At 49.1% G+C, this 22629-nt stretch overlaps 1 protein-coding gene across 1 annotated transcript in view; it reads right to left on the minus strand.

The window, feature by feature from the left end:
• sipa1l1 (signal-induced proliferation-associated 1 like 1) overlaps positions 1–22629 on the minus strand; it is a 225962-nt gene that overhangs the window by 39117 nt on the left and 164216 nt on the right. Inside the window, exons 12-17 of the mRNA XM_031837956.1 lie at positions 13438–14017; positions 8894–9061; positions 8617–8723; positions 7634–7918; positions 6401–6544; positions 7–140 (exon numbers count right to left, since the gene is read on the minus strand). Coding sequence (XP_031693816.1) covers positions 7–140; positions 6401–6544; positions 7634–7918; positions 8617–8723; positions 8894–9061; positions 13438–14017 — 1418 coding nt within the window. The remainder of the gene's footprint in view (positions 1–6; positions 141–6400; positions 6545–7633; positions 7919–8616; positions 8724–8893; positions 9062–13437; positions 14018–22629) is intronic.

The raw sequence follows: 22629 nt of genomic DNA on the forward strand, positions 1-22629 counted from the left end.
TCTCACCTGTAGAACCTCTGTCGGACCCACCCCCTTCCTCTACTCTCGGCCAATTTGGTGTGGACTTGCCGCTAGCCCCTCCTTCTCCCACCACCTGCCTCTCCGTAGATAAAGGAGAGTGTTGTCTGCGTTCTCCGAACCTAGAACGAACACACACACACACACACACACACACACACACACACACACACACACACAGACACAGAGAGGGAGAAGGAAAAACAGCCACACAAAAACTCAGCAAGTTGTGGTCAAGCGCATTGAAAGTGCATTTCATTTAGCGAACATCAAGTCGCCCACAGAACAGCAGACTGCCGTTTCCCATCAACTACATGTGTTAGCCGTAGAAGCATAGATGTATAGATGTACAGATGTACAGATGCACAGATGTACAGATGCATAGATGTACAGATGGATAGATGCATAGATGCATAGATGTATAGATGGATAGATGCATAGATGTACAGATGGATAGATGCATAGATGCATAGATGTATAGATGGATAGATGGATAGATGTACAGATGTACAGATGCACAGATGTACAGATGGATAGATGCATAGATGCATAGATGGATAGATGGATAGATGCATAGATGTATAGATGCATAGATGTATAGATGGATAGATGTATAGATGTATAGATGCATAGATGTATAGATGTATAGATGTATAGATGCATAGATGTATAGATGTATAGATGCAGTAATGTATAGATGCATAGATGGATAGATGGATAGATGCATAGATGCATAGATGTATAGATGTATAGATGTATAGATGCATAGATGTATAGATGTATAGATGCAGTAATGTATAGATGCATAGATGGATAGATGTATAGATGCATAGATGTATAGATGTATAGATGTATAGATGCATAGATGTATAGATGCATAGATGCATAGATATATAGATGCATAGATGTATAGATGCATAGATGCATAGATATATAGATGCATAGATGTATAGATGCATAGATGCATAGATGTATAGATGCATAGATGTATAGATGCATAGATGTATAGATGCATAGATGTATAGATGCATAGATGTATAGATGCATAGATGCATAGATGTATAGATGTATAGATGCATAAATGTATAGATGCATAAATGTATAGATGCATAGATGCATAGATATATAGATGTATAGATGTATAGATGCACAGATGCATAGATGCATAGATGCATAGATGTATAGATGTATAGATGTATAGATGCATAGATGTATAGATGCATAGATGTATAGATGTATAGATGCATAGATGTATAGATGCATAGATGTATAGATGCAGGAGTAGAGAGAAAAATAAGGAAGGAAATACATAGAAAGTCAATTGAAAAGCAGGGTTGTGGGCGGAAGCTGCTTCCGTTGCACGGACTGGGTCATGGGATATGTATCAAATAGTACACTAATGGTGTAGGGCACTAATGGGGTAGGGCACTAATGGTATAGGGCACTAATGGTGTAGGGCACTAATGATATAGGGCACTAATGGGGTAGGGCACTAATGGTGTAGGGCACTAATGGGGTAGGGCACTAATGATATAGGGCACTAATGGTGTAGGGCACTAATGGTGTAGGGCACTAATGGGGTAGGGCACTAATGGTGTAGGGCACTAATGATATAGGGCACTAATGGTGTAGGGCACTAATGGTATAGGGCACTAATGGTGTAGGGCACTAATGGGGTAGGGCACTAATGGGGTAGGGCACTAATGGGGTAGGGCACTAATGGGGTAGGGCACTAATGGGGTAGGGCACTAATGGTATAAGGCACTAATGGTTTAGGGCACTAATGGTATAGGGCACTAATGGTTTAGGGCACTAATGGGGTAGGGCACTAATGGGGTAGGGCACTAATGGGGTAGGGCACTAATGGTTTAGGGCACTAATGGGGTAGGGCACTAATGGGGTAGGGCACTAATGGGTAGGGCACTAATGGGGTAGGGCACTAATGGGGTAGGGCACTAATGGGGTAGGGCACTAAAGGGGTAGGGCCCTAATGGTATAAGGCACTAATGGTATAGGGCACTAATGGTGTAGGGCACTAATGGTGTAGGGCACTAATGGTATAGGGCACTATATAGGGAATGGAGGACACTATATAGTGTGTGTGTGTGTGTGTGTCCTTTACTTAAAGGGGGAGATCAAGCTGATCCTAACTGTTATAGACCTCTTTCTATTTTGGTCCTGTTTATCAAAAGTGTTGGAAAAACTAATAATCAATAATCAACTGACTGGCTTTCTTGATGTCTATAGTATTCTCTCTGGTTTCCGCTCAGGTTATGGATGTGTCACTGCAACCTTAAAGGTCCTCAATGATGTCACCATCGCCCTTGATTCTAAGCGATGTTGTGCTGCTATTTTTATTGACTTAAAGCCAAAGCTTTTGATACAGTAGACCATTCCATTCTTGTGGGCCGGCTAAGGAGTATTGGTGTCTCTGAGGGGTCTTTGGCCTGGTTTGCTAACTACCTCTCTCTCAAAGAGTACAGTGTATAAAGTCAGAAAATCTGCTGTCTCAGCCACTGCCTGTCACCAAGGGAGTACCTCAAGGCTCAATCCTATGTCCCACGCTCTTCTCAATTTACATCAACAACATATTTCAGGCAGTAGGAAGCTCTCTCATTCATTTATATGCAGATGACACAGTCTCATACTCAGCTGGCCCCTCCCCTGATTTTGTGTTAAATGCTCTACAACAAAGCTTTCTTAGTGTCCAACAAACTTTCTCTGCCCTTAACCTTGTTCTGAACACCTCCAAAACAAAGGTCATGTGGTTCAGTAAGAAGAATGCCCCTCTCCCCACAGGTGTGATTACTACCTCTTGGGGGTTTAGAGCTTGAGGTAGTCACCTCATACAAGTACTTGGGAGTGCGGCTAGACAGTGCAATGTCCTTCTCTCAGCACATATCAAAGCTGCAGGCTAAAGTTAAATCTAGACTTGGTTTCCTCTATTGTAATCGCTCCTCTTTCACCACAGCTGCCAAACTAACCCTGATTCAGATGACCATCCTATCCATGCTAGATTACGGAGACATAATTTATAGATCGGCAGGTAAGGGTGTTCTCGAGCGGCTAGATGTTCTTTACCATTCAGCTATCAGATTTGCCACCAATGCTCCTTATAGGACAAATCACTGCACTCTATACTCCTCTGTAAACTGGTCATCTCTGTATGCCCACTGGTTGATGCTGGTTGATGCTTATCTATAAAACCCTGTTACGCCTCACTCTCCCCTATCTGAGATATCTACCGCAGCCCTCATCCTCCACATACAACACCCGTTCTGCCAGTCACATTCTGTGAAAGGTCCCCAAAGCACACACATCCCTGGGTCACTCGTCTTTTCAGTTCGCTGCAGCTAGCGACTGGAATGAGCTGCAACAAACACTCAAACAGGACAGTTTTATCTCAATCTCTTCATTCAAAGACTCAATCATGGACACTCTAACTGAAAGTTGTGGCTGCTTTGGGTGATGTATTGATGTCTCTACCTTCTTGCCCTTTGTGCTGTTGTCTGTGCCCAATAATGTTTGTACCAAGTTTTGTGCTGCTACCATGTTTGTGTTGGTACCATGTTGTTGTCATGTTGTGTTGCTACCATGTTGTGTTGGTACCATGTTGTTGTCATGTTGTGTTGCTACCATGTTGTGTTGGTACCATGTTGTTGTCATGTTGTGTTGCTACCATGTTGTGTTGGTACCATGTTGTTGTCATGTTGTGTTGCTACCATGTTGTGTTGGTACCATGTTGTTGTCATGTTGTGTTGCTACCATGTTGTGTTGTCATGTGTTGCTGCCTTGCTATGTTGTTGTCTTTAGGTCTCTCTTTATGTAGTGTTGTGTTGTCATGTGTTGCTGCCTTGCTATGTTGTTGTCTTTAGGTCTCTCTTTATGTAGTGTTGTGTTGTCATGTGTTGCTGCCTTGCTATGTTGTTGTCTTTAGGTCTCTCTTTATGTAGTGTTGTGTTGTCATGTGTTGCTGCCTTGCTATGTTGTTGTCTTTAGGTCTCTCTTTATGTAGTGTTGTGTTGTCATGTGTTGCTGCCTTGCTATGTTGTTGTCTTTAGGTCTCTCTTTATGTAGTGTTGTGTTGTCATGTGTTGCTGCCTTGCTATGTTGTTGTCTTTAGGTCTCTCTTTATGTAGTGTTGTGTTGTCATGTGTTGCTGCCTTGCTATGTTGTTGTCTTTAGGTCTCTCTTTATGTAGTGTTGTGTTGTCATGTGTTGCGGCCATGCTATGTTGTTGTCTTTAGGTCTCTCTTTATGTAGTGTTGTGTTGTCATGTGTTGCGGCCTTGCTATGTTGTTGTCTTTAGGTCTCTCTTTATGTAGTGTTGTGTTGTCATGTGTTGCGGCCATGCTATGTTGTTGTCTTTAGGTCTCTCTTTATGTAGTGTTGTGTTGTCATGTGTTGCTGCCTTGCTATGTTGTTGTCTTTAGGTCTCTCTTTATGTAGTGTTGTGTTGTCATGTGTTGCTGCCTTGCTATGTTGTTGTCTTTAGGTCTCTCTTTATGTAGTGTTGTGTTGTCATGTGTTGCTGCCTTGCTATGTTGTTGTCTTTAGGTCTCTCTTTATGTAGTGTTGTGTTGTCATGTTGTGTTGCTACCATGTTGTGTTGTCATGTGTTGCGGCCTTGCTATGTTGTTGTCTTTAGGTCTCTCTTTATGTAGTGTTGTGTTGTCATGTTGTGTTGCTACCATGTTGTGTTGTCATGTGTTGCGGCCTTGCTATGTTGTTGTCTTTAGGTCTCTCTTTATGTAGTGTTGTGTTGTCATGTGTTGCTGCCTTGCTATGTTGTTGTCTTTAGGTCTCTCTTTATGTAGTGTTGTGTTGTCATGTGTTGCTGCCTTGCTATGTTGTTGTCTTTAGGTCTCTCTTTATGTAGTGTTGTGTTGTCATGTGTTGCTGCCTTGCTATGTTGTTGTCTTTAGGTCTCTCTTTATGTAGTGTTGTGTTGTCATGTGTTGCTGCCTTGCTATGTTGTTGTCTTTAGGTCTCTCTTTATGTAGTGTTGTGTTGTCATGTGTTGCTGCCTTGCTATGTTGTTGTCTTTAGGTCTCTCTTTATGTAGTGTTGTGTTGTCATGTGTTGCTGCCTTGCTATGTTGTTGTCTTTAGGTCTCTCTTTATGTAGTGTTGTGTTGTCATGTGTTGCTGCCATGCTATGTTGTTGTCTTTAGGTCTCTCTTTATGTAGTGTTGTGTTGTCATGTGTTGCTGCCTTGCTATGTTGTTGTCTTTAGGTCTCTCTTTATGTAGTGTTGTGTTGTCATGTGTTGCTGCCTTGCTATGTTGTTGTCTTTAGGTCTCTCTTTATGTAGTGTTGTGTTGTCATGTGTTGCTGCCTTGCTATGTTGTTGTCTTTAGGTCTCTCTTTATGTAGTGTTGTGTTGTCATGTGTTGCGGCCTTGCTATGTTGTTGTCTTTAGGTCTCTCTTTATGTAGTGTTGTGTTGTCATGTGTTGCGGCCTTGCTATGTTGTTGTCTTTAGGTCTCTCTTTATGTAGTGTTGTGTTGTCATGTGTTGCTGCCTTGCTATGTTGTTGTCTTTAGGTCTCTCTTTATGTAGTGTTGTGTTGTCATGTGTTGCTGCCTTGCTATGTTGTTGTCTTTAGGTCTCTCTTTATGTAGTGTTGTGTTGTCATGTGTTGCTGCCTTGCTATGTTGTTGTCTTTAGGTCTCTCTTTATGTAGTGTTGTGTTGTCATGTGTTGCTGCCTTGCTATGTTGTTGTCTTTAGGTCTCTCTTTATGTAGTGTTGTGTTGTCATGTGTTGCTGCCTTGCTATGTTGTTGTCTTTAGGTCTCTCTTTATGTAGTGTTGTGTTGTCATGTGTTGCTGCCTTGCTATGTTGTTGTCTTTAGGTCTCTCTTTATGTAGTGTTGTGTTGTCATGTGTTGCTGCCTTGCTATGTTGTTGTCTTTAGGTCTCTCTTTATGTAGTGTTGTGTTGCTACCATGTTGTGTTGTCCTGTGTTGCTGCCTTGCTATGTTGTTGTCTTTAGGTCTCTCTTTATGTAGTGTTGTGTTGTCTCTCTTTATGTAGTGTTGTGTTGTCTCTCTTGTCAGGATGTGTGTTTTGTCCTATATTTATGTTATTTATTTTTTAACATTTAATCCAGGCCCCCCGTCCCCGCAGGAGATTTTTTGCCTTTTTCCTAGGCCGTCATTTTAAATAAGAATTTGTTCTTAACCGACTTGTCTAGTTAAATAAAGGTAAAATAAAAATAAGAACGAGAGAGAGAGAGAGAGAGAAAAAAAAGGGGTGTTAAGTGGTTGCCGGGTGTTAAGTGGTTGCCGGGTGTTAACACCTTCCAACCACTTCCTTAACACTTCCATAAAGGGTTATTTTCAACATGCTACAGGTGACCAACACTCTCCCCATCTCTTACCCCTCAGGCATAGACTTCTGAGTCCTCCAGTGCTGTGAGGTGTCAGTGGAGCAGGAGAGGTTGGAGGGGGAAGATCGGTTGTGAGGAGAACGGCCCAGAGCCAGAGAGGAGGTTACGGCATAGTTCTCACTGCCCGGAGACATTCTGGAGGGGGGTTACCAGAGAAGAAGAAGCATTACGTTAATCAATTAGGAGATACAGAGAGAAGACATTAATCCTCTCAACCTTGTCCCTCTTCCCAAATTCAAACTAACTTTATTGACATCAAGGGAGCAATCTAAGGATAACAAAGCAGCAATATTTTATTTGACGGAAATCACAAGTCCACACACTCATCCTCCTCTCCCCTCCCCTCCTTCCCTCCCTCCCCCCTTCTCCTCTCCTCCCCTCTCCCTCTCCCCTCCTCCTCTCCTCTCCCCTCACTCCCTCCTCTCCCCTTCTCCTCTACCCTCCCTCCCTCCCCTTCTCCCCTCCCTCCTCTCCTCTCCTCTCCCCTCCCCTCCCCTCCTCTCCTCTCCTCTCCTCTCCTCTCCCCTCCCCTTCCCTTCCCTTCTCCTCTCCCCTTCCCTTCTCCTCTCCCCTTCCCTTCTCCTCTCCCCTCCCTCCCCTTCTCCTCTCCCATCCCTCCCTTCTCCTCTCCCATCCCTCCCCTTCTCCTCTCCCCTCCCTCCCCTTCTCCTCTCCCCTCCCTCCCTCCCCTTCTCCTCTCCCCTCCTCCTGTCCCCTCCCTCCCCTTCTCCTCTCCTCCCCCCTTCCCTTCCCTTCCCTTCCTTCTCCTCCCTTCTCTCCTCTCCTCTCCTCTCCTCTCCTCTCCTCTCCTCTCCTCTCCTCTCCTCTCCTCTCCTCTCCTCTCCTCTCCTCTCCTCTCCTCTCCTCTCCTCTCCTCTTCTCCTCTCCCCTCCCCTCCCCTTCTCCTCTCCCCTCCCCTTCCCTTCTCCTCTCCCCTTCCCTTCTCCTCTCCCCTTCCCTTCTCCTCTCCTCTCCCTCCCCTTCTCCTCTCCCCTCCCTTCTCCTCTCCCCTCCCTCCCCTCCTCCTGTCCCCTCCCTCCCTCCCCTTCTCCTCTCCCCTCCCCTTCCCTTCCTTCTCCTCTCCCCTCCCTCCCTCCCCTCCCCTTCTCCTCTCCCTCCCCTTCTCCTCTCCCCTCCCTCCCTCCCCTCCCCTTCTCCTCTCCCTCCCCTTCTCCTCTCCCCTCCCTCCCTCCCTCCCTCCCCTCCCCTTCTCCTCTCCCCTACCTCTTGGTATCCAGCGGCCGTCCATCACTACTAACACTGCGTGGTATAGCAGCGTTTCTCTCTGGGCGTTCAGCAGACAGAGTCTTCCCCCCAGAGCTCCCCAGGCTGACGGCCCGGTTGGGGGTGTGCGGCTGGGGGGAGGCCGTCAGGGACTGCTGGGGACTACTGGAGGTTCTCTGCCACTTGTTGTCTTTGCTGCGGAACGGGAACTTGTAGTCAAACGAACCACTCTCACCACTCCCCTTATACTCAACCACTGGCATACGGTAGAGCTCAGAGCAACCTCTGTAGAGAGAGAGAGAGAGAGAGAGAGAGAGGGAGAGAGGAAGAGACGACAAGAGGAAGGGAGAGGAGAGGAGAGAGAGGGAGACAGGAAGAAAGAGGGAGAGGATGAGAGGACGAGAGAGGGAGAGGAAGAGAGGGTGGGGGAGAAAAAGAGAGGGAGGGAGAGGAAGCGAGGGAGGGAGAGAAAGAGAGGAAGAGAGAGGGAGAGGAAGAGGACGAGAGAGGGAGAGGACGAGAGGAAGAATGAGGGAGAGGATGAGAGAGGGAGAGGAAGAGAGAGGGAGAGGAAGAGAGGACGAGAGAGGGAGAGGACGAGAGAGGATGAGAGAGGGAGAGGACGAGAGAGGGAGAGGACGAGAGCGTGGGGGAGGAAGAGAGCGTGGGGGAGGAAGAGAGCGTGGGGGAGGAAGAGAGCGTGGGGGAGGAAGGGAGAGAAAGGAAGAGAGTGTGGGGGAGGAAGGGAGAGAAAGAGAGGGAGGGAGGGAGAGGAAGCGAGGGAGGGAGAGAAAGAGGGAGGGAGAGAAAGAGGGAGGGAGGGAGAGAAAGAGAGGGAGGGAGAGGAAAATAGAGGGGGTTAGAAGCACAGGTAAGTCTACACACACACACACACACGGCTGACATGATGATGACCTCATAATCACCAGTCTGACCGTGACTGACATCACACACGCCAACCCCTTAGACAAACACACACACACCTGCGTGGGGTAGCGTCTTCGTGTGGCGGGATGATGACTACCCTGACGGTGACCGACGTCCTCAGCAGGTCTATCATCTGTTCGTGGGTCAGTGTCGCCACGGCAACCTTGACAGAATATTTCATTTTAAAAAGGTGACATTTCATGGCATACCAATAATATACTGTATGGTATCAATAGCAGCAAATCATTTGATACAATTTCAGAGTAATTAAAATAAACACAAGAATTATCCACACAATGAAATCTACAAGTATAAATGAAAGTTTAAATGTACCTTGCAGATTTCGACCAATCGGCTGCCCTGCCTCAGCCCCGCCTGCCAGGCGTACCCGTATGACTCCACCTCTGCCACGATGCCTTCGTAGTTGACATGGAAACCCAGCTGGCCCAGCCCGTTACGACGTAGTGTCATCTCAGACGTCTCACAACCCTTAGTCAGGTACTGGTGGGGAGCGAGGGAGGGGCCGAGGGAGGGAGGGGTCGATGGAGGGGGGGGCGAGGGAGGGGACGAGGGAGGGGTCAAGGGAGGGTAAAGCGAGGGAGGGTTCGAGGGAGGGGCCGGGGGAGGGGGGATCGAGGGAGGGAGGGAGGAGGGGATCGAGGGAGGAGGGAGGGGCCGAGGGAGGGGGGGATCGAGGGGGGAGGGGCCGAGGGAGGGATCGAGGGAGGGAAGATCGAGGGAGGGGTGATCGAGGGAGGGGGAATCGAGGGAGGGGGGATCGAGGGAGGGGGAATCGAGGGAGGGCGAATCGAGGGAGGGAAGATCGTGGGAGGGGGAGGTAGGGAGGGGAAGGGAGAGGAGAGAGTGATTAGTTCTTGTTTATCTTAGTTGTTATTACCCACAAACACACTATAGTGACACTCCAACACACACACACACACACACACACACAATATATACTCTCACAAACACACACATAATGACACATAGGCACACTTTCACTCTTCACATAAGCTGCTCCTACTCTGTTTATTATCTATCCTGATTGACCAGTCACTTTTACCCCGACCTACATGTACATATTACCACAATTCAATTAAATACTTGTACTTCTGCACATTGACTCTGTATTGGTACTCCTCATACAAAGCCTCGATATTGTAATTTTTTGTGTTAATATTTTCTGGCCACTTTTGTTTTTGTTTGTAATTTTTTGGGGGATTAAAAATTAAACTCTGCATTGTTGGTTAAGGGCTTGTAAGTTTTCATTTCAGGGTAAAGTCAACACCTGGTTGGATTCGGCTCGTGTGACTAACAGAATTTGATTAGGTGATTCAAGACTTGTCCGTTAGTATCGGCATGCATAAAAGGTCTTCTGCTGTTTTCAGACAGGTCACTGACTGGGGGTGCAGTAGAAATGGAGTGTGTGTGTGTGTGTGTGGTTTTCTTTAGTCGGGGACAGGAATGAGGGCTCTTAAGCTAAAGAGGAACTGGCACTATAAATACAGCTAGCTAAGGGCCCCGTGACAGACGACTGGCCACACACAACGTTATGTTATTCTATGGTGACCTAAAATTAATTTCCTTTGAAAATCCTATTTTTCTCTCTCTCCCTCTCTCTCTCATGAATAAGTTATTCAGTAGACATACCTAGCTGCTTTGAAAATACTCTTTGGGCTGAGGCGGACAGGGACTGTTGTGAGGCGGACAGGGACTGTTGTGAGGCGGACAGGGACTGTTGTGAGGCGGACAGGGACTGTTGTGAGGCGGACAGGGACTGTTGTGAGGCGGACAGGGACTGTTGTGAGGCGGACAGGGACTGTTGTGAGGCGGACAGGGACTGTTGTGAGGCGGATAGGGAGTACAGAGTGGTTCTTAATGCTTTCTGCAGTCTGTGTGTTCGACCACTTGCAGGAAGACGAGAGGTGAGTGTGTCTCCTTCCACCTGCTCCCTCACAAAGTTGGCAGCACTGACTGAACATCAACACATTCATCAGAAAAAAGCAGATACACTCTATTGAACATTGTGTCTGAAAGCCCTGTGAAAGCCCTGTGAAAGCCCTGTGAAAGCGCTGTGAAAGCCCTGTGAAAGCGCTGTGAAAGCCCTGTATAAGCCCTGTGAAAGCCCTGTGAAAGCATTCGTGAAAGCCCTGTGAAAGCGCTGTGAAAGTGCTGTGAAAGCCCTGTGAAAGCCCTGTGAAAGCATTCGTGAAAGCATTTGTGAAAGCCCTGTGAAAGCCCTGTGAAAGCATTCGTGAAAGCCCTGTGAAAGCCCTGTGAAAGCGCTGTGAAAGCGCTGTGAAAACCCTGTGAAAGCCCTGTGAAAGCCCTGTGAAAGCCCCGTGAAAGCGCTGTGAAAGCATTCGTGAAAGCGCTGTGAAAGCATTCGTGAAAGCCCTGTGAAAGCATCCGTGAAAGCCCCGTGAAAGCGCTGTGAAAGCCCTGTGAAAGCATTCGTGAAAGCCCCGTGAAAGCCCCGTGAAAGCGCTGTGAAAGCATTCGTGAAAGCCCTGTGAAAGCATTCGTGAAAGCCCCGTGAAAGCCCCGTGAAAGCATTCGTGAGCATCTGCGTTTCCCTCTTCTTGAACGCATCTACTAACACGCAACAGACACTGTGTGGAGGTGTGTGTGTGGATGTGTGTGGATGTGTGTGTGGGTGTGTGTGTGTGTGCGTGCGTGTAGGTATGTGTGTGTGTAGGTATGTGTGTGTGTGTGTGTACGTGCGTGTAGGTATGTGTGTGTGTGTGTGTGTGTGTGTATGTGTGTAGGTGTGTATGTGTGTAGGTATGTGCGTAGGGGTGTGTGTGTGTGTGTGTAGGGGTGTGTGTGTATGTGTGTAGGTATGTGTGTGTGTAGGTATGTGTGTAGGTATGTGTGTGTGTAGGGGTGTGTGTAGGTGTGTGTAGGTGTGTGTAGGTGTGCGTGTAGGTGTGTGTGTGTAGGTGTGTGTGTGTAGGTGTGTGTGTGTGTGTGTAGGTGTGTGTGTGTGTGTAGGTGTGTGTGTAGGTGTGTGTGTGTGTGTGTGTGTGTAGGTGTGTGTGTGTAGGTGTGTGTGTGTGTGTGTAGGTGTGTATCACACCATTGAGTGGGTTGGAGGAAACAGAAGAAGTCTTTCAGAACCAGCTGATGATGCTGATTACATAACGATATGTTTTACCTCGCACGTTGCCATGGTAACAGTTTAGAACCATCACCCAAGGCAATTATAACCAAGTATGCATCCCAAATAGCACACTATTCCATATATAGGGCACTACTTTTGACCAGGACACATAGGGCTCTGGTCTAAAGTAGTGCACTATATAGGGAATAGGGCTCTGGTCTATAGTAGTACCACTATATAGGGAATAGGGCTCTGGTCTATAGTAGTACCACTATATAGAGAATAGGGCTCTGATCTATAGTAGTACCACTATATAGGGAATAGGGCTCTGGTCTATAGTAGTGCACTAAATAGGGAATAGGGCTCTGGTCTATAGTAGTACCACTATATAGGGAATAGGGCTCTGGTCTATAGTAGTACACTATATAGGGAATAGGGCTCTGGTCTATAGTAGTACCACTATATAGGGAATAGGGCTCTGATCTATAGTAGTACCACTATATAGGGAATAGGGCTCTGATCTATAGTAGTACCACTATATAGGGAATAGGGCTCTGGTCACTAGTCGTTCACTACACAGGGAATAGGGCTCTGGTCTATAGTAGTGCACTATATAGGGAATAGGGCTCTGGTCTATAGTAGTGCACTACATAGGGAATAGGGCTCTGGTCTATAGTAGTACCACTATATAGGGAATAGGGCTCTGGTCTATAGTAGTACCACTATATAGGGAATAGGGCTCTGATCTATAGTAGTACCACTATATAGGGAATAGGGCTCTGGTCTATAGTAGTACCACTATATAGGGAATAGGGCTCTGGTCTATAGTAGTACCACTATATAGGGAATAGGGCTCTGGTCACTAGTCGTTCACTACACAGGGAATAGGGCTCTGGTCTATAGTAGTGCACTATATAGGGAATAGGGCTCTGGTCTATAGTAGTGCACTACATAGGGAATAGGGCTCTGGTCTATAGTAGTACCACTATATAGGGAATAGGGCTCTGGTCTATAGTAGTGCACTATATAGGGAATAGGGCTCTAGTCTATAGTAGTGCACTATATAGGGAATAGGGCTCTAGTCTATAGTAGTGCACTATATAGGGAATAGGGCTCTGGTCTAAAGTAGTGCACTATATAGGGAATAGGGCTCTGGTCTATAGTAGTACCACTATATAGGGAATAGGGCTCTGGTCTATAGTAGTACCACTATATAGGGAATAGGGCTCTGGTCTATAGTAGTGCACTATATAGGGAATAGGGCTCTGGTCTATAGTAGTGCACTATATAGGGAATAGGGCTCTGGTCTAAAGTAGTGCACTACACAGGGAATAGGGCTCTAGTCTATAGTAGTGCACTATATAGGGAATAGGGCTCTGGTCTAAAGTAGTGCACTACACAGGGAATAGGGCTCTGGTCTAAAGTAGTGCACTTTATAGGGAATAGGGCTCTGGTCTAAAGTAGTGCACTATATAGGGAATAGGGCTCCATTTGGGATGTAACTCCAGTCTGCCAGAGATTTTAACGACCCTTCACTAGATAAGTAGTCATAAAATCACATCATCAGTACACAGACTAGACCACAACAACTTCTGACTGAAACAATAGAAGACACTGGAATGTAGTGTGTGTGTGTGTGCCTGTGTATGTGTGTGTGTGTGTGTGTGCCTGTGTATGTGTGTGTGTGCCTGTGTGCGTATGTGTGCGTGTGTGTGCGTGTGTGTGCGCCTGTGTGTGTGCGTGTGTGTGTGTGTGTGTGTGCGTGTGTCCTCACCTCCAGTCGTTTCACCACCTCTCTGAAGTCCTCTGTGTTGTTACTGACAGACCTCAGAGACACACTCTCCCCTCTCTCATAGAAGATCCTCATGGAGGCGGGACTCCCCAGCGTCCAGCCAATCACGTCCTTAGTAGCACAGTTAAACACCACGGCCTTGGCCTCCTGATCCAATAGGATGAGGAAGTCGTTGGAGATAGCCAGTAGTGCTTCGAGCTCTCCTCCCGCCCCATGATCCTCGGCGTGGACCGCCCACGTGACGGCGCCGAGGCTCCGAAGCTCCGCCCCCGCGTACGGACGACTCTTCTCCTTCCTCTTGTGGGCCAATGAGATGAAGGGGAATTTCCCGGACGGGTCGATGGGGGTCGACGTGGTGTGGCGCTCTGCCAGGTCTCTGAGGTACTCCTGACGTGTCCGTGTCGCCATGGCGCGAAACTTGTGCGATTTGTGGGCGGCGTTCTCAGCGTTGATGATCTTGGCCAAGAGGAAGTCCCGGAACACGGAGGACTTTGGGAAGGACACGTCCTCTGGGATGGGAGGGCCGAAGGACGGGACGTCACGAGAACGAGTGACCGCCACGCTAAGCAGGCGAAGAGAGAGAGAGACGTTTACGACATGAATGCATGATGGGTAAATACTGACACACTGCTAGGATATAATACATGATCAATAACAATCACATGATTAATATATAATACATTATCAATAACAATCACATGTCAAACAAGGTCTCCCCCTCCCTCAACCCCTCCCTCCCCCTCAACCCCTCCCTCCCCCTCAACCCCTCCCTCCCTCCCCCTCAACCCCTCCCTCCCTCCCCCTCAACCCATCCCTCCCTCCCCTCCCTCAACCCCTCCCTCCCCCTCCCTCAACCCCTCCCTCCCTCCCCCTCAACCCCTCCCTCCCTCCCCCTCAACCCATCCCTCCCTCCCCCTCAACCCTCCTCAACCCTCCCTCCCCCTCAACCCCTCCTCCTCCCCCTCAACCCCTCCCTCCCTCCCCCCTCAACCCATCCCTCCCTCCCCCTCAACCCATCCCTCTCAACCCCTCCCTCCCTCCCCCTCCCTCAACCCCTCCCTCCCTCCCCCTCCCTCAACCCCTCCCTCCCTCCCCCTCAACCCCTCCCTCCCTCCCCCTCAACCCCTCCCTCCCTCCCCCTCAACCCCTCCCTCCCCCTCAACCGCTCCCTCCCCCTCCCTCAACCCCTCCCTCCCTCCCCCTCAACCCATCCCTCTCAACCCCTCCCTCCCCCTCCCTCAACCCCTCCCTCCCCCTCAACCCATCCCTCCCCCTCAACCCCTCCCTCAACCCCTCCCTCCCCCTCAACCCCTCCCTCAACCCCTCCCTCCCCCTCAACCCCTCCCTCCCTCCCCCTCAACCCCTCCCTCCCTCCCCCTCAACCCCTCCCTCCCCCTCCCTCAACCCCTCCCTCCCCCTCCCTCAACCCCTCCCTCCCCCTCAACCCCTCCCTCCCTCCCCCTCAACCCCTCCCTCCCCCTCCCTCAACCCCTCCCTCCCTCCCCCTCAACCCCTCCCTCCCCCTCAACCCCTCCCTCCCTCCCCCTCAACCCCTCCCTCCCTCCCCCTCAACCCATCCCTCCCCCTCAACCCCTCCCTCAACCCCTCCCTCCCCCTCAACCCCTCCCTCCCCCTCCCTCAACCCCTCCCTCCCCCTCAACCCATCCCTCCCCCTCCCTCAACCCCTCCCTCCCCCTCCCTCAACCCCTCCCTCCCCCTCAACCCCTCCCTCCCTCCCCCTCAACCCCTCCCTCAACCCCTCCCTCAACCCCTCCCTCCCTCCCCCTCAACCCCTCCCTCCCTCCCCCTCAACCCCTCCCTCCCTCCCCCTCAACCCATCCCTCCCTCCCCCTCAACCCATCCCTCCCTCCCCCTCAACCCCTCCCTCAACCCCTCCCTCCCCCTCAACCCATCCCTCCCCCTCAACCCCTCCCTCAACCCCTCCCTCCCCCTCAACCCCTCCCTCCCTCCCCCTCAACCCATCCCTCCCTCCCCCTCAACCCATCCCTCCCTCACTCACTCACAACCCATCCCTCCCCCTCAACCCATCCCTCCCTCACTCACTCACAACCCATCCCTCCCCCTCAACCCATCCCTCCCTCACTCACAACCCATCCCTCCCTCACTCACAACCCATCCCTCCCTCCCCCTCAACCCATCCCTCCCTCCCCCTCAACCCATCCCTCCCCCTCAACCCCTCCCTCCCTCCCCCTCAACCCATCCCTCCCTCCCCCTCAACCCATTCCTCCCTCCCCCTCAACCCCTCCCTCCCCCTCAACCCATCCCTCCCTCCCCCTCCCCCTCAACCCATCCCTCCCCCTCAACCCATCCCTCCCTCACTCACAACCCATCCCTCCCTCACTCACAACCCATCCCTCCCCCTCTCACCCCTCCCTCCCTCCTCCTCTCTCCCATCCTTGTGGTGTTATCGGGACTAGAGCCAGAGCTGTGGTGTTATCAGGACTAGAGACAGAGCTGTAGTGTTATCAGGACTAGAGACAGAGCTGTGGTGTTATCAGGACTAGAGACAGAGCTGTGGTGTTATCAGGACTAGAGACAGAGCTGTGGTGTTATCAGGACTAGAGACAGAGCTGTGGTGTTATCGGGACTAGAGCCAGAGCTGTGGTGTTATCGGGACTAGAGCCAGAGCTGTGGTGTTATCGGGACTAGAGACAGAGCTGTGGTGTTATCAGGACTAGAGCCAGAGCTGTGGTGTTATCAGGACTAGAGCCAGAGCTGTGGTGTTATCAGGACTAGAGACAGAGCTGTGGTGTTAGAGACTGAATGAGTTTTACAGCCACAACCTTTAAGTTACTCTGATAACTAAATTACCCCAAATCACTGACCTGGTTCACTGACATTTTCTTAGCGAACAAATCGGTCAACCCTGTTGAGTGCCTCCCTTTCTCGTGTGTGTGTGTGTCTCTCTTAGGACGTGTTGACACTTACACGTGCTATTAGCTGATGGGAAAAGTTAGAAGGAAAGAGGAAGTAGAGAGAGAGAGAAACCTCTGGATATACATGACTAGCCTAGCGTGTTACACGTCCTTTATAATACTATAGAGATTACCTTGGACCTGTCTGTTTTACGTTACGCTCCATGGCTATGGTTTACCTTGCTTCAAGAATAGTCAACAGCACATTGTCCATCAAATAACCCTTCAACAACAATTTCTGCAGCCCCGTGGAAATCCAAATTAACATAATAAATTAAATCTGTCCATTTAAACAAGAGACACATGGACTGCATCTCCATCCACTGCATCTGCCCATTTCGCCATTCCGCATCTGTGGTGAAAGGTGGTCGAGCTAGAGGGGGGTTCGTCAGGTGGCCGAGCTAGAGGGGGGTTCGTCAGGTGGCCGAGCTAGAGGGGGGTTTGTCTGGTGGCCGAGCTAGAGGGGGGTTTGTCTGGTGGCCGAGCTAGAGGGGGGTTTGTCTGGTGGCCGAGCGAGAGGGGGGTTTGTCTGGTGGCCGAGCTAGAGGGGGGTTCGTCTGGTGGCCGAGCTAGAGGGGGGTTTGTCTGGTGGCCGAGCTAGAGGGGGGTTCGTCAGGTGGCCGAGCTAGAGGGGGGTTCGTCAGGTGGCCGAGCTAGAGGGGGGTTCGTCAGGTGGCCGAGCTAGAGGGGGGTTCGTCAGGTGGCCGAGCTAGAGGGGGGTTCGTCAGGTGGCCGAGCTAGAGGGAGTTTGTCGAATGGTTTGGTCTACCAATTCTCTCCCATCCCCATCCCCCTCTCTCCGAACGGTTTGGTCTACCAACTCTCTCCCATCCCCATCCCCCTCTCTCCGAACGGTTTGGTCTACCAACTCTCCCCCATCCCTCCCCATCGCCCCCCTCCCTGAATGGTTTGGTCTACCAACTCTCCCCCATCGCCCCCCTCCCTGAATGGTTTGGTCTACCAACTCTCCCCCATCCCTCCCCATCGCCCCCCTCCCTGAATGGTTTGGTCTACCAACTCTTGGGGGGTTATGTTCCATGTAGTCAATCTGTCAACCTTATGTTCCATGTAGTCAATCTGTTAATCAATGCGTTTCTATGGGCTAATAGCAGTCAGACCAAATTTGAATGTTTAATCAAATACGTTTTTTAAATATTTTTTGATAACTTAATTAAGGCGTCGTAGAATTCCAAATCAAATAGCTAAATGATCCTTGCTGTGACAATCTTAAAACAATTTCATATGTTAATGAGTAGAATCTGGTCGATCACCAAACATTTCTGTTAAAACAACAACGATAAAGCCCCTGCGTTCCAATTTTTTTGATTTGTTTGGCGCTGTTGATGGTAGGTGCACTTGATTCATCAGCGCCAGGAAGACACAAAGTGTTCGAACCACTTCATACGTCTGAAGGTAAAAGCCTGCCTATCCGGTAAGAGAGCAAATCAAGTGCATCTACAGGCCTCCCGCTGGCCAATCAGATAACTGCAGAAACGGTGATCTTTCTCGAGCCAAAAAAGAAGCCTTAAACGCACGGCAAAGATGATAATGTGAGATTTCAAACCTTTTAAAAACAACGACTAGAGAGACACTCAAGGAATACAGCTAGGAGCTGCTGTTTTTATGAGTTCATGTGAAGTTGTTGTACAACACATCTTTATTCATCAGTTTTATAAAGCCATAAAACGCATGTTTCAATAAGCTGGTGTTGTTATTCGTGGCTCTTTAATATCGACTTCACTTTCTGTAAGTAACAACACGGATTGGTACACGAGGCAGATGTCACGCAGTGCGACTTACGTTTCGGCATCGGCTGGAAGACTGTGCCCCCCCCCCGCCCCGTTTAGCAGCAGAGGGAGGGAGGGAGGGCGAGTTGGCCTCACTGCTGCTCCTCCCTCCGCCCCCCCCTGTTTCGCAGCAGAGGGAGGGAGGAGGGCGAGTTGCCCCCCCCCCGTTTCGCAGCAGAGGGAGGGAGGAGGGCGAGTTGGCCTCACTGTTGCTCCCTCCTCCCCCCCAGACTGACCATCAGATCCAGGCCATCAGTCCGCTTTAAAAAAAAGCAATTTATTATGCTCACTGTCAGCTGTGCCTCACAAGTAATACAACAAATTATCTATACCAGTATGACTGTATAATATACCTACAATTTGGAAAAATCATTTCAAAACAGTTTGACAAGAACAACATTGGCAGGGCAATTTTGTATTTTTTTTTAGGATCCCTATTTAGCCGCTGTAAAAGTATCAGCTACTCTTCCTGGGGTCCACGTGAAACATGCCACAACACATAGTACAGAACATTATTAAATCGAGGACTGAAATACATTTTTTTTTTTTTAAACGTCACAGAGCCAACATATCAGTACACACACAATGTCTAGGTCTAATAATTTACACTGTAGAAGTAACATGAATTGGTCGCACTGCGTGACTTCTGCCTCATGTACCAATTCATGTTGTTACTTGTTCAGTACCAATTACAATACAATATATACACTGCTCAAAAAAATAAAGGGAACACTAAAATAACACATCCTAGATCTGAATGAATGAAATATTCTTATTAAATACTTTTTTCTTTACATAGTTGAATGTGCTGACAACAAAATCACGCAAAAACTATCAATGGAAATCAAATGTATCAACCCATGGAGGTCTGGATTTGGAGTCACACTCAAAATTAAAGTGGAAAACCACACTACAGGCTGATCCAACTTTGATGTAATGTCCTTAAAACAAGTCAAAATGAGGCTCAGTAGTGTGTGTGGCCTCCACGTGCCTGTATGACCTCCATACAATGCCTGGGCATGCTCCTGATGAGGTGGCGGATGGTCTCCTGAGGGATCTCCTCCCAGACCTGGACTAAAGCATCCGCCAACTCCTGGACAGTCTGTGCAACGTGGCGTTGGTGGATGGAGCGAGACATGATGTCCCAGATGTGCTCAATTGGATTCAGGTCTGGGGAACGGGCGGGCCAGTCTCTATAGCATCAATGCCTTCCTCTTGCAGGAACTGCTGACACACTCCAGCCACATGAGGTCTAGCATTGTCTTGCATTAGGAGGAACCCAGGGCCAACCGCACCAGCATATGGTCTCAAAAGGGGTCTGAGGAACTCATCTCGGGACCTAATGGCAGTCAGGCTACCTCTGGCGAGCACATGGAGGGCTGTGCGGCCCCCCAAAGAAATGCAACCCCACACCTTGACTGACCCTGCTGGAGGATGTTGCAGGCAGCAGAACGTTCTCCACGGCGTCTCCAGACTGTCACATGTGCTCAGTGTGAACCTGCTTTCATCTGTGAAGAGCACAGGGCGCCAGTGGCGAATTTGCCAATCTTTGGCAAATGCCAAACGTCCTGCACGGTGTTGGGCTGTAAGCACAACCCCCACCTGTGGACGTCGGGCCCTCATACCACCCTCATGGAGTCTGTTTCTGACCGTTTGAGCAGACACATGCACATTTGTGGCCTGCTGGAGGTCATTTTGCAGGGCTCTGGCAGTGCTCCTCCTGCTCCTCCTTGCACAAAGGCGGAGGTAGCGGTCTTGCTGCTGGGTTGTTGCCCTCCTATGGCCTCCTCCACGTCTCCTGATGTACTGGCCTATCTCCTGGTAGCGCCTCCATGCTCTGGACACTACGCTGACAGACACAGCAAACCTTCTTGCCACAGCTCACATTGATGTGCCATCCTGGATGAGCTGCACTACCTGAGCCACTTGTGTGGGTTGTAGACTCCGTCTCATGCTACCACTAGAGTGAAATCACCGCCAGCATTCAAAAGTGACCAAAACGTCAGCCAGGAAGCATAGGAACTGAGAAGTGGTCTGTGGTCACCACCTGCAAAACCACTCCTTTATTGGGGGTGTCTTGCTAATTGCCTATAATTTCCACCTGTTGTCTATTCCATTTGCACAACAGCATGTGGCATTTATTGTCAATCAGTGTTGCTTCCTAAGTGGACAGTTTGATTTCACAGAAGTGTGATTGACTTGGAGTTACATTGTGTTGTTTAAGTGTTCCCTTTATTTTTTTTGAGCAGTGTATTTAAAAATGTCTGGGTCTTCACAGTCCCCTTTGTGTCAGTAAGGTCTTTTATCTGCTTTTTAAAATATGGATTTATTTCTAGCTCGCGTTACCTGGGGGTGGCAGAGAGTTTCATGTAGTCATGGCGATATTTAATACTGTTCTGGAACGTGGAGACGGAACGGTGAAGAGACCTCTGGTTGCATGTCTTGTGTTGTACACATGAGTGTCTGAACTGTGAAGAGACCTCTGGTTGCATGTCTTGTGTTGTACAGATGAGTGTCTGAACTGTGAAGAGATCTCTGGTTGCATGTCTTGTGTTGTACAGATGAGTGTCTGAACTGTGAAGAGACCTCTGGTTGCATGTCTTGTGTTGTACAGATGAGTGTGAACTGTGAAGAGACCTCTGGTTGCATGTCTTGTGTTGTACAGATGAGTGTCTGAACTGTGTTACCAACTGCTTGAACAGACAGTTCGGTACCTTCAACACCTCGCACAATGACCACAATAGTGATGCAGTCAATCTCTCCTCAACTCTGAGCCAGGAGAGACTGACATGAATGTTACTGAGGCGCCTTCCCTCCGCGTTCATCTAAGTGCTGCTCTGTTCTGGACCCTCTGAGATGTATCTATGTCCTTATTAGCGGGTCACATGACCACTCTGTTCTGGACCCTCTGAGATGTATCTATGTCCTTATTAGCGGGTCACATGACCACTCTGTTCTGGACCCTCTGAGATGTATCTATGTCCTTATTAGCGGGTCACATGACCACTCTGTTCTGGACCCTCTGAGATGTATCTATGTCCTTATTAGCGGGTCACATGACCACTCCGTTCTGGACCCTCTGAGATGTATCTATGTCCTTATTAGCGGGTCACATGACCACTCTGTTCTGGACCCTCTGAGATGTATCTATGTCCTTATTAGCGGGTCACATGACCACTCTGTTCTGGACCCTCTGAGATGTATCTATGTCCTTATTAGCGGGTCACATGACCACTCTGTTCTGGACCCTCTGAGATGTATCTATGTCCTTATTAGCGGGTCACATGACCACTCCGTTCTGGACCCTCTGAGATGTATCTATGTCCTTATTAGCGGGTCACATGACCACACCGTTCTGGACCCTCTGAGATGTATCTATGTCCTTATTAGCGGGTCACATGACCACTCCGTTCTGGACCCTCTGAGATGTATCTATGTCCTTATTAGCGGGTCACATGACCACTCTGTTCTGGACCCTCTGAGATGTATCTATGTCCTTATTAGCGGGTCACATGACCACTCCGTTCTGGACCCTCTGAGATGTATCTATGTCCTTATTAGCGGGTCACATGACCACTCCGTTCTGGACCCTCTGAGATGTATCTATGTCCTTATTAGCGGGTCACATGACCACTCCGTTCTGGACCCTCTGAGATGTATCTATGTCCTTATTAGCGGGTCACATGACCACTCCGTTCTGGACCCTCTGAGATGTATCTATGTCCTTATTAGCGGGTCACATGACCACTCCGTTCTGGACCCAATGCATCTATGTCCTTATTAGCGGGTCACATGACCACACCGTTCTGGACCCTCTGAGATGTATCTATGTCCTTATTAGCGGGTCACATGACCACTCCGTTCTGGACCCTCTGAGATGTATCTATGTCCTTATTAGCGGGTCACATGACCACTCCGTTCTGGACCCTCTGAGATGTATCTATGTCCTTATTAGCGGGTCACATGACCACTCCGTTCTGGACCCAATGCATCTATGTCCTTATTAGCGGGTCACATGACCACTCCGTTCTGGACCCAATGCATCTATGTCCTTATTAGCGGGTCACATGACCACTCCGTTCTGGACCCTCTGAGATGTATCTATGTCCTTATTAGCGGGTCACATGACCACTCTGTTCTGGACCCTCTGAGATGTATCTATGTCCTTATTAGCGGGTCACATGACCACTCCGTTCTGGACCCTCTGAGATGTATCTATGTCCTTATTAGCGGGTCACATGACCACTCCGTTCTGGACCCTCTGAGATGTATCTATGTCCTTATTAGCGGGTCACATGACCACACCGTTCTGGACCCTCTGAGATGTATCTATGTCCTTATTAGCGGGTCACATGACCACTCCGTTCTGGACCCTCTGAGATGTATCTATGTCCTTATTAGCGGGTCACATGACCACTCCGTTCTGGACCCAATGCATCTATGTTTGTTCT

Source organism: Oncorhynchus kisutch, linkage group LG12 (genome assembly GCF_002021735.2).
Source record: "Oncorhynchus kisutch isolate 150728-3 linkage group LG12, Okis_V2, whole genome shotgun sequence".
NCBI classification, from domain to species: Eukaryota; Metazoa; Chordata; class Actinopteri; order Salmoniformes; family Salmonidae; genus Oncorhynchus; species Oncorhynchus kisutch.